The sequence below is a fragment of the Apium graveolens genome, chromosome 11, assembly GCF_009905375.1.
Source record: "Apium graveolens cultivar Ventura chromosome 11, ASM990537v1, whole genome shotgun sequence".
NCBI classification, from domain to species: Eukaryota; Viridiplantae; Streptophyta; class Magnoliopsida; order Apiales; family Apiaceae; genus Apium; species Apium graveolens.
The window spans coordinates 196,735,857-196,748,069 of NC_133657.1; the positions used below are offsets into that span (position 1 = coordinate 196,735,857).

General features: G+C 34.8%; 1 protein-coding gene across 1 annotated transcript; it reads right to left on the reverse strand.

The window, feature by feature from the left end:
* Positions 1-669: 669 nt before the first annotated feature.
* Positions 670-3,517, reverse strand: LOC141696432 (uncharacterized). The gene is made up of 5 exons (XM_074500573.1): positions 2,692-3,517; positions 2,278-2,622; positions 1,812-2,159; positions 1,449-1,465; positions 670-1,362 (listed from the first exon to the last, which is right to left on the reverse strand). Exons 1-5 carry the CDS (start codon positions 3,296-3,298, stop codon positions 670-672), a joined length of 2,010 nt encoding a protein of 669 aa, XP_074356674.1. The 5' UTR covers positions 3,299-3,517.
* Between the last annotated feature and the right edge of the window lie 8,696 nt (positions 3,518-12,213).

Consider the following 12,213-nt stretch of genomic DNA (forward strand, 5'->3'; position numbering starts at 1 on the left):
TCATAAGAACATTGCTAATTCTTAAATCACATAAGCATATAAGAATTAACAATTAAATTAGGAGAAGGGTTTGAGAAAACAAACAGAGATTGGATTTAATCTCGAGTCCAGAAAACTGTCTCCTTAAAGCAGTTTCGCCCCGCACCATCCGTGTTTAGCGACCTGCTTCCCAGGATAAAACAAGATACTAGTATAATCGATAGATCGAATATACTCTCAGCGAACTTGAACTGAGCCCGAGAACTATCACCGGAATATTGGAAAAATTTAAGACTAAAGAGACCAAGAATGAAAGAGATGACTCTTATTTCCTTGACTTAATAAAACTGGTGCCCTAAGACTCTATTTATAAAGAGAGGCTTGAAAGGACTTGTTTTTCTTTTCGATGTGGTACATGGTATTTATAAGAAAAACTAAGGAATAGGTTTGTGCTACTCTCGATGTGGTACAAAACCACTTTTCATATTAAAAGGTAAAACTTTGGAATATCAGTTCTTATTCACCTTTTACTCATTTTGAGCGTGTTAATATGCGTTGGAATCCCCTCGAAGAGAAGAATACGTTCCAATAAATACACACCACTAACACATAATGTGTCTCACTCATATAGAGTCTCAAAATGATTCACAACTTAGTCTAAAATACTAAGTTTGTCCAACACAAACATACTCAATCTTCATTCCTTTTTACTTGTCGGTCATAAACTAATTTGATCAACATAAATATGAGAAGAAGAAAGAAGAGGAAACCAATAACACAAACGGAGATGGCCAGGGTTGGTGAATCCGACAACACCACAAATGTTCCTGCCATGAAAGTCAACATCATTGCCATAACTGAAACAGTGTTGAACACAGTTGATGTAGCACTGAGTTTTGACACTTGATGAGGATCTTCAGTCATGGACTCAAGGAAGTAGAAAAACAAAGAAGATGTTGATAACAGTAGAGCTAATGCATCTGATAGCATAAACACATTGAAAACTGTCTTTTTGGAAAGAACCGCCAATCCTTCAACAAGTTTTTTACTTGTATCATTAATTTCTCCACTCTGACGGAGACCACCCGGCATGGTAAATCCTACCGTGAAAGTTACTGTAGTTATAAGTGCAGTAACTATTATCTGTGTGTTGGTTCTCTTTTTGTACCTTTCTAAATTTTTCCTCTTTAGTATTTCCATCTGTGAACGCTTTTCGGCCATAAACAACTTTGTCTTTTCATTAAATATCACGTCTTTTGTCTCTCGTCTAGTCTGGGGCACTATGCTTTCGATAGTATCCATTTTCTTCTTGGTGCTTTTGTGCCATGGTATCCAGGGCTGATTAGTCTGGACATCTTCGTCAAGTGCAATTTTTATTTGTACCTGTAAATAAGGGAAGATCAGTACATATGACTGCAATACTCAATGTCCTGGAAATGATCCTAGCTTAGATTCTTTTTACATATTACTGTATTTATAATGCAACCTGCTAACCGAAATAGAATGTGAAAAACAACATAATTTGTTCTGCAATTTCACATGTTCATATTATTTTTATAAGATCAAAAAAAATTCCATAAATTAGTCAAAAAAGAAAAGAAAAAGAAGGTATTTTAGCACCTGATCAGCAATAACATCAGCTTCAAAATAGAGCATGTCACGAGGAGTCCATTTATCCTTGTTTTCCTGCCATTGTATCGAGTTCCTTATGTTTCAAGAGTTCCGGGATAAAACAACCATGACGGATGAGTAGATGGAGAAGTGTATTGTTATTCGGATCTTGTTGTTTCAAAATCGTGTTCTTGTAAGTTCAGGACAATATTTCAAAATACCTTGTATCGTTTCCTTTTTATTTTTAGCTGCAGCTATGTGTAGTATGTTTCGACCTTTTTTATCAAGAGCCGTGTATGCTGCTGAAGATGAAGATGGCCATAATTGCAGAAGTCGTATCATGGTTGCAGTATGTCCATATTCCGCTGCTACATGAAATGGTGTTGCTACCATATCTGGATACACAAATTCATGTTTAACATCCCTTTGCACTTCAACAAAGGCATTAACTATCGAAACAAGTCCATTATATGCGACGTAATGAAGCGGTGTCCACCCTTCGTCTTCGATATAATTTTCAGCAAAATTTACAAGCAGCGGTGCATCTTTTAACAGGCGTGTTATCTCATCTGAAAGAAAAAAATCAAGTATGTCGGTTAGGTCAAAACAAAAGTCCAAAAATGAAATATTCATGATGAACTTGAATTTATTTGTAATGTGTGTCGAAGATACACATTAAGTACTAACCATGATCCCGCCTCTTAATAGCAATAATCAAAGTGACCACCCCGTCATGAATTCCAGCTTGGTAAGCTTTCGACAGTAACTTGACTATAGCCGAGAACTCCATATCCATGGCTTTGTAGATTAAAAGCATAAGACCATTTTTTTTAATTCCACGACCATAGGCCGGATCTCTTTGTAATATCATTTCCACCACTTCCACGTGATTTCTCTCCACTGCCAGTTCTAAGACAGTGTGGTTGGTCTTGTGATGAGTTTTATTAAAAATTGCTTCGAAACTTGTATTTGAACTGCTTGAACGTTCGGCTGCATCAACGAGCATCGTAATCACATCATTTTTGAACTTTCCTACAAGTTAAAGTGAAAATATCAATTGTTGCCTAATTGAATTTGTACATGCATATATGAGCTGCATACCTTTGCGGAGTTTTTTAATTGCAGCATGTAAAGCAGTACTACCACCTGGACCGTCCAAAGATGGAGCTGTGCAAGTTTCACACATCTTCTTTACCATTTTTTGGTACCCACCTTTCGCAGCTATGTACATTGGAGTTTTACCCTTAGTGTTTTTAGTATGTGGATCATCTGGATCGGCCTTCACTAACAGCATAACAATTTCAAAGTGACCTGCGTATACTGCTGCATGCAACGCAGTGTCCTTGTCGTGATCAACTTCCCTAAGAAAAGCTTGAAATGGACTAATTGGAGGATTAGCAGAAGAAGAAGTAGAAGAAGGCAGATTTCTAGCTTCCTCGATGAGGGCCTTAACCACTTCAGTGTGTTTACCCTGTACTGCAAGGTGAAGTGCAGTATGACTACGTCGCGTACTTAGCTTGACCAAAAGTTTTTTGTGTTTAAACTTATCCAAAATAAAACGCACATGTTTTATATTTCCTTTCTCAGATTCTTTGTGAAGGATAGTTTTATCATTGTTGTGTAGTGCTCCATCAGCTATCATATCCAATTTAGCCAAGGCATCAGCATCTCCGGCAATGGCAGCGGCAAACACAGGATCCAGATCCATGCTTTTTGTTATTCCAGCAGGTCTCCTTAAATTTTAAATAGTTGGATGGTGCACTCTAATATTTGAAGATATGTAGAGGCTTACTAATATTATATTTTGGACTTAAAATAACATATAACTCTGGCTCAGGCTCACACAAGTTATGACCTTGTAGAAGTGTAAGTAGCTGTAGCAAAAGGAGAGTTGACATTGATACTGTTGACTAGTGAAAATGTAAGTTATGAGTGCCCCCGCTCAATATGGATCTGGATCCATAGTTTCAACTATACGGGGTAGCAAGCAACTTCTTAGTAATTGCGTTCCAAAGAAAAAAACTTCTTATTTATTTAGCTTTTAGTGCTGACACCTGATTGGCTGACGTAGGAGTTGAACTCTTAATTTTCTTCCGAATTGGAACAAATGATCAAAAGTTAAACCCCGAATTCGGGTTACCTATATTATCAAAAGAAAAACTTTTTTTGTTAATCGATAACACACGCATAAATTAGGAATCAAATCGTGATCTCCTGGATACAAAAGTTCAACCATTATAGTGTACCAACATTGGTTGGCAATCAAAAGAAAAACTTTGGCTCCCATAAAAAGTTTAATTATTTAATCCTGGCACGAGCATGCCTAGACCTCTGAATTGAAAGAAAATACTCTTACTGTTTTAAAATAATTGTGAATATTTTAAAATAATTGTGAATTTTTAAAAATAATTGTGAATTTTTAAAAAAATTAAGCATATTAATAAACTGTAATATTGATAATAAAATTATATTATTATTCACATTTATTGCATTCACTACATTAAATACACCATTATTTATGATATAGAGTTAGATTTGAAAATAAAAATCGGTGATATAATAATTGTATATGGTGTAAAATTTATCTTAAAAATATAAACTAAATTTTATAATTTGAATAACGATATTAAAAATATAAATAGAAAATTACTTTAAAATAATTTCTTTTTTCAAAATTAAACAATTACTTTAAAACCAATGAAGTATTTATAAGACTTAGAAAAAGGAGTCTTTGTATAATCATTCATGTCACACCTCTGATAAGCATGATTAAACCTAAAGAGCATTGAACTCTGTACAAATACAGACAGTACAATTTCATACTCGATCTGTCTCCATATACCGGTTCCTTGAACATGTTACTTTTGAAAAACAAAGTACTGCATAAAAATTTAAATATTTATTTTTTATTTATAATAAAAGATAAAATGTCGAGCTATAGATTTTATCCACATCAAGCTACGTTTAAAAGCAAAATAAACGCCCTACACCTCTTGATGCTTACGGCTTGTTTTCGAGTTTTTTAATGGGAAGGAAGTAAGTGATTAGGGGGTAAAGTACTTTCATCCCATTTTTGGAGTGAAAATTTTGGAGTGAAAGATTGTTAAATTTGTATTCAATAACACTTGCTTTCGCTCCTTTTAAAAACTCGGGAGCACGATTACGGAGGGAAGTAAAACAACTTTACTTACCCTCAACTTTACTTACCCTCCACTTGCTTTCCTTCCTTTTTAAAACTCGGGAGCCTTCCTTCCTTTTTAAAACTCGGGAGCAAGGCGTTAGTATCTTTCTCAGCTTTCTTTGAGATGTTAAGGGTTTGAACTATGTTAAACAAGATGGCTCTAAGTGCGGATAACTAACAAAAAAAAAAGTAGAATGAACGAATATTTTGAAACAGAGCGCTAATAAAATAATCTACTATCACCATATTCAATAGCCATGTCCTTGAACCTTCGCTCGAATAAGTATATCGACTTTACTGGTAGACAGTATGACGCGATGTCCTTGAACTGTTCGACCGTTTGTGTAAACGATGACATACTCATCACTATATCTTTCCTGACTCATTCAGTTCTCATGATTATGTCCATTTTGGCCCTGGAACATCGTCCTGGTTCTGCAAGAGTTTCTAAAGAATTGTGCCTCGCAATTATCCTTTGAAGCGACCATACTTCTCTCTTACATAGGTGATCTTTATCTTATAGAGTAACCCGCGTTTACTCAATCGAATATTATGTATTCAAACTTGAAATCCTTGTATTCGTCAAAGATCATTAAAAGCATAAAGTTTAACCTCGTACCTTACGGGTCTCACTGTTTCATCATCATAGAAATAGGCCAGGGGTTACCCCCACAGTGATTTAGTCATCATGATTTAGTTGTCCCATTGAACCAAGTTCTTGGGATCTCCAGTCAGCAAGGTTGGGTGTCCACCATGACGCCGTTAAGCAATAGGCAAGGCTCATTCCTCTCGATGATTTGACAACTATCTCTCGGTCTAACTAGATTCCCTTGTCTTAAACAGATTCACTCAGTTTAACCATCTGGTCAGTGGATCCAAACATTATCATTTGACTTTACATAGTCAATCATGATAATTCTCGTTGAGAATAGTTGTTTAATGGTATTATGTCCTCATCATAGATGTGAGACATACCATTTCATACACAATAATGTGATCTCCCAATTTGCATATTGATTACACGATATATGCATATTGAAGACACATTTTCCTTGTCATTTAGGAATATCCTTACAAAGTGGCTACTCAGCCTTTTAACTGCATTTATTTTATGCACCAGACTCGTATTCCATCATGAATCGAGCTAAGTTTAGGATTTCCATGACACGACTGCTAAGTGTGAAATGTATTCTCGAATCACTTTTAAGTTCTTAAAGTCAAATATCTAATTTACATACTATATTCACATAGTACAATTAGATATCTTTCGTATTGCAGTCCAAGCTCACGAGCACATATCATACACCTTAAATCTCATTGCAATCACTTCCAAGTGACCAATTTCCATTGTACTCGTGCATCTACCCAGTTTACCAACTGTATAGCCTATGTCTAATTTTGTACAATTTTAAAAAGTACAACAGACTTGCAATCCTTCTTGAGAGATCCTTGTTCATCTACGCTTGGATAAATATAAATCCATTCCAGCTATGATAACTTTAGCTTCGTTGATCTCTTCAAAATTCACATCACCAACATGTGACATGTATCATCTAAAACTTTTAAAGTCACGAAGATTGTAATCTTCAAATAAAACTTTTCAATCTCATCAAGATTTTCAGAGATGATCCTCTTGTCATTACTTCTCGTAATGATCAGATCACTCACATGCAATCAATTATGACTTGCATATCATGTGTAAATAACACATGCACGCTTGTTAATTCTCTGATTTTGAATCAGTTTGACATCTCATATTGACATATTTCACATTTATGAAATAACTTTACTAGTTATTACTTAAGGCTTCACTTGTTATTGATATTACCAGCTTTTAGCGTCCCAAAAAGCAGCAATTTCAGTTTGTATCATTACCGAGTTTAAGCGTCCTTAAACTGGCAATCCTTATTCACATAGCAACCAATTTTGAGCGTCCTCAAAATGGCAACCATGTCATTTATTTGAAGCCATTGCTTATCATAGCAATATCAAATTTAATATGCCATTATTTCGTGTCAATGTTGTTTCACTCAACATGATCACCGAAAATACAGATTTTCTACTCTTGCTTTATCTAGAGCAACTCTCGGGTTCACGTACATAGATATTTCTCCAAATATCTATTTAGAAAGACCATCTCAATGTTCATTGATGCACTTTTAAATTTCACAATACGATAATTTTAGTATCATCTTAATGAACATTATTCTCAAAACTCGAGAATATTACATAAATTATATAAGGTCATCACTTTCGACTGTAATATTTTTGTATCAGTCTGACCTTATACTTCCTTCAGACCCAGATATATTTTTCCAATTTAAAAATTCATTTGGGTCCTAATGCTTCTATCTCGTAAGAAGATCTATATTTTTTAAACAAGATTCTGTCAAACAGAACCACTCTCTCTATTTCTTAACATCCTTTCCCCCACAAAGGACATAGAGAGAACATGCACAATCCATTTTCTAGTACACGTGCTAGACAATATTGATTTATTGACTCTTAGTAATAGTCAAATTTTCTCTTGATATATTCACTTATCAAGAAATTATACGAGAAGCGCATTGCTTCTATTAAATTTACGAGTTCACCTTCAAGCAAATTATCAAGACAATCGGGACTAACAATTATCCAAGTCTTTTGCTCTCTGCAGGTTCATCATCACATTCATCCAATAACTCGTAAGTTCATTTAGATAACTTTTAATTACAGATCTACTAGGATCTACTAGCTTATCGCATAAGTATTCCTAAACTCTGTAATAGTATTCTTACGAATCTCAAAAATTAGATTCATATATCGGATATTATTAGACTCAACCATTGTCTATGTATCCATCCAAAATATCTCAATTGATTTTGGATCTCATGCTACCAACAGAGGTATTGGTATCAAGTTTCGAGATACCCCTACATTTCAATTATTTTCAAGAATGTTTCATTACATTCCACTATTCATAGAAAATTCAATAATTTTCTATTTTAGATACCCCCACAATTTTAATATTTTACAGAATGTCAGAAAATATTCCAAAACTAATAGGAAATTTAATTATTTCCTTCCGTGGTATCATGTTTAAGGAACGATTAGCCCTTCGTAACTAATATCCTCAAATTCAGTGATAGTCTGAGCTGATCACAATCGTTTTGCATCTCTCTCAGAGCGCAACTCAAGCCTGCATCTACTCCATTTATTTAATGCGAGTAAGGTGCAACGACCTCATGAATATTCACGTTGCAAACAGAATTTGCCCGGTGATTATTCATCATCAAATTTATTCACTACCATCTTAATTATCTGTATTAAGTTGGATTTGCCCTTGAGTTTATAGAGCACACATCTCTCTATTTAGCTTTAATATTGACTCGACTACGAGTACGAGTGATAAATGTTTTACTATCAAACCAGACAGTAAACACGTATCGTGTCACTACCTCTCATCTGAGCAGGTTTTACGTCATTCATTAAAACCTATAAGATTTTAATATCATGTTTAAAGAACTTCCCGTGGTTCTTATCATTAAAAATTCAATTACCGAATTTCTCTAAAATATTTACTTGGTTCACACGAACCTACATTTCTGGCTCACCTACTGGTACAACCATAAAAGGCCCAAGGAAGAATATAAATCTTCAATAACCCCACATTCAGTGATCCTTGATCAACTGATGCGTTAGGGTTAACAACTTTTCGGATTCTCTCCGAAGTTCAGCGTAACTACTGAGATCAATATTCACCGTATTAAGTATCATATGGATCACTATAATAGGCTCGTGTGTCACTGCCGCAGCAGACCGACACCAACACGTGAAATTACTATTTAACTGGAGGAAAAATCCAACTAGAAAAATATAATTTATGTGCCGACCCATAACCTGTACTCCAGGCCCATTAGGTTTTTTAATGTGGAGAATCCTGAGCAATTGTAAATCTGGTTCACTTCATCTGCCCACCTCGTCACATTATTTAACAACAAACATGTTACTGCATTCTATCCAGTATTACAAATTTGTGATATAACTCCATTATTAAAGATTAAACAATAATAATTGATGCCTTATCATCACTCAACAATGATTAAAAAATTAATCACCAAATAATCAAGTTCCATCATGAAGGGTCACATTTATGTAGCCATATCATTTAATTGCATAGCAATATCATGTTATGAACTTGCAAACACGCATGTAAACTATAGCATATACGATTCTTGTATCAGTGTACTAATAATTCCAAAATTAATTCAGAATTAAGAAATCAATCACCATGTTAACAAAACATAATAAGCTATCCATTAATAGCGAAAACATGGACGAATTATAAATTTGGGTTTAATCTACCAATTTATAATGATCAACCCGAGAGAGATGTCACCAAATATGTCCACTTGAATATAAGTTGATCATAAATCAATAACCATTAAAGCATCAATAGCCTTATAAGAAACCAATTATCCAACAACTTTGTGCTTACTTTTGCCTCGTACCTGTTATGCTTAAACAAAGCACCACTTAAAATCAAATTTATATTAATTTCAAGCACATGGCAACAAGTGATCAAAGAAATTAACGCACTAAATTTAATTTAATTAATGAGGCAAATAATGGCCACTCATATACCCATAAATAAATCCAATTTAAACAATCAAATTGACCTTTGCGTCTACTCACAAGAAAGTATGAAAATTGAAGAAAACTGCTTTAAGATTGTTATCAATCTTGTACGATAAAGACATTATTATATATATATTGAATATATAACTAATTCATAAGAACATTGCTAATTCTTAAATCACATAAGCATATAAGAATTAACAATTAAATTAGGAGAAGGGTTTGAGAAAACAAACAGAGATTGGATTTAATCTCGAGTCCAGAAAACTGTCTCCTTAAAGCAGTTTCGCCCCGCACCATCCGTGTTTAGCGACCTGCTTCCCAGGATAAAACAAGATACTAGTATAATCGATAGATCGAATATACTCTCAGCGAACTTGAACTGAGCCCGAGAACTATCACCGGAATATTGGAAAAATTTAAGACTAAAGAGACCAAGAATGAAAGAGATGACTCTTATTTCCTTGACTTAATAAAACTGGTGCCCTAAGACTCTATTTATAAAGAGAGGCTTGAAAGGACTTGTTTTTCTTTTCGATGTGGTACATGGTATTTATAAGAAAAACTAAGGAATAGGTTTGTGCTACTCTCGATGTGGTACAAAACCACTTTTCATATTAAAAGGTAAAACTTTGGAATATCAGTTCTCATTCACCTTTTACTCATTTTGAGCGTGTTAATATGCGTTGGAATCCCCTCGAAGAGAAGAATACGTTCCAATAAATACACACCACTAACACATAATGTGTCTCACTCATATAGAGTCTCAAAATGATTCACAACTTAGTCTAAAATTAAGTTTGTCCAACAATCCCCCACAATTGAGATTGATGGTCCAGTAGCACGCACCACATAGACACCACATAGACAGACAGACGCGGAGCTTGACTTGGTGATAGTTCCGGCGGTCAGATATAGCATACGATAGGTAGATAATGCTCCTTGAACCTTCGCTCGAATAAGTATATCGACTTTACTGGTAGACAGTATGACGCGATGTCCTTGAACTGTTCGACCGTTTGTGTAAACGATGACATACTCATCACTATATCTTTCCTGACTCATTCAGTTCTCATGATTATGTCCATTTTGGCCCTGGAACATCGTCCTGGTTCTGCAAGAGTTTCTAAAGAATTGTGCCTCGCAATTCTCCTTTGAAGCGGCCATACTTCTCTCTTACATAGGTGATCTTTATCTTATAGAGTAACCCGCGTTTACTCAATCGAATATTATGTATTCAAACTTGAAATCCTTGTATTCGTCAAAGATCATTAAAAGCATAAAGCTTAACCTCGTACCTTACGGGTCTCACTGTTTCATCATCATAGAAATAGGCCAGGGGTTACCCCCACAGTGATTTAGTCATCATGATTTAGTTGTCCCATTGAACCAAGTTCTTAGGATCTCCAGTCAGCAAGGTTGGGTGTCCACCATGACGCCGTTAAGCAATAGGCAAGGCTCATTCCTCTCGATGATTTGACAACTATCTCTCGGTCTAACTAGATTCCCTTGTCTTAAACAGATTCACTCAGTTTAACCATCTGGTCAGTGGATCCAAACATTATCATTTGACTTTACATAGTCAATCATGATAATTCTCGTTGAGAATAGTTGATTAATGGTATTATGTCCTCATCATAGATGTGAGACATACCATTTCATACACAATAATGTGATCTCCCAATTTGCATATTGATTACACGATATATGCATATTGAAGACACATTTTCCTTGTCATTTAGGAATATCCTTACAAAGTGGCTACTCAGCCTTTTAACTGCATTTATTTTATGCACCAGACTCGTATTCCATCATGAATCGAGCTAAGTTTAGGATTTCCATGACACGACTGCTAAGTGTGAAATGTATTCTCGAATGACTTTTAAGTTCTTAAAGTCAAATATCTAATTTACATACTATATTCACATAGTACAATTAGATATCTTTCGTATTGCAGTCCAAGCTCACGAGCACATATCATACATCTTAAATCTCATTGCAATCACTTCCAAGTGACCAATTTCCATTGTACTCGTGCATCTACCCAGTTTACCAACTGTATAGCCTATGTCTAATTTTGTACAATTTTAAAAAGTACAACAGACTTGCAATCCTTCTTGAGAGATCCTTGTTCATCTACGCTTGGATAAATATAAATCCATTCCAGCTATGACAACTTTAGCTTCGTTGATCTCTTCAAAATTCACATCACCAACATGTGACATGTATCATCTAAAACTTTTAAAGTCACGAAGATTGTAATCTTCAAATAAAACTTTTCAATCTCATCAAGATTTTCAGAGATGATCCTCTAGTCATTACTTCTCGTAATGATCAGATCACTCACATGCAATCAATTATGACTTGCATATCATGTGTAAATAACACATGCACGCTTGTCAATTCTCTGATTTTGAATCAGTTTGACATCTCATATTGACATATTTCACATTTATGAAATAACTTTACTAGTTATTACTTAAGGCTTCACTTGTTATTGATATTACCAGCTTTTAGCGTCCCAAAAAGCAGCAATTTCAGTTTGTATCATTACCGAGTTTAAGCGTCCTTAAACTGGCAATCCTTATTCACATAGCAACCAATTTTGAGCGTCCTCAAAATGGCAACCATGTCATTTATTTGAAGCCATTGCTTATCATAGCAATATCAAATTTAATATGAAAGAGATGACTCTTATTTCCTTGACTTAATAAAACTGGTGCCCTAAGACTCTATTTATAAAGAGAGGCTTGAAAGGACTTGTTTTTCTTTTCGATGTGGTACATGGTATTTATAAGAAAAACTAAGGAATATGTTTGTGCTAC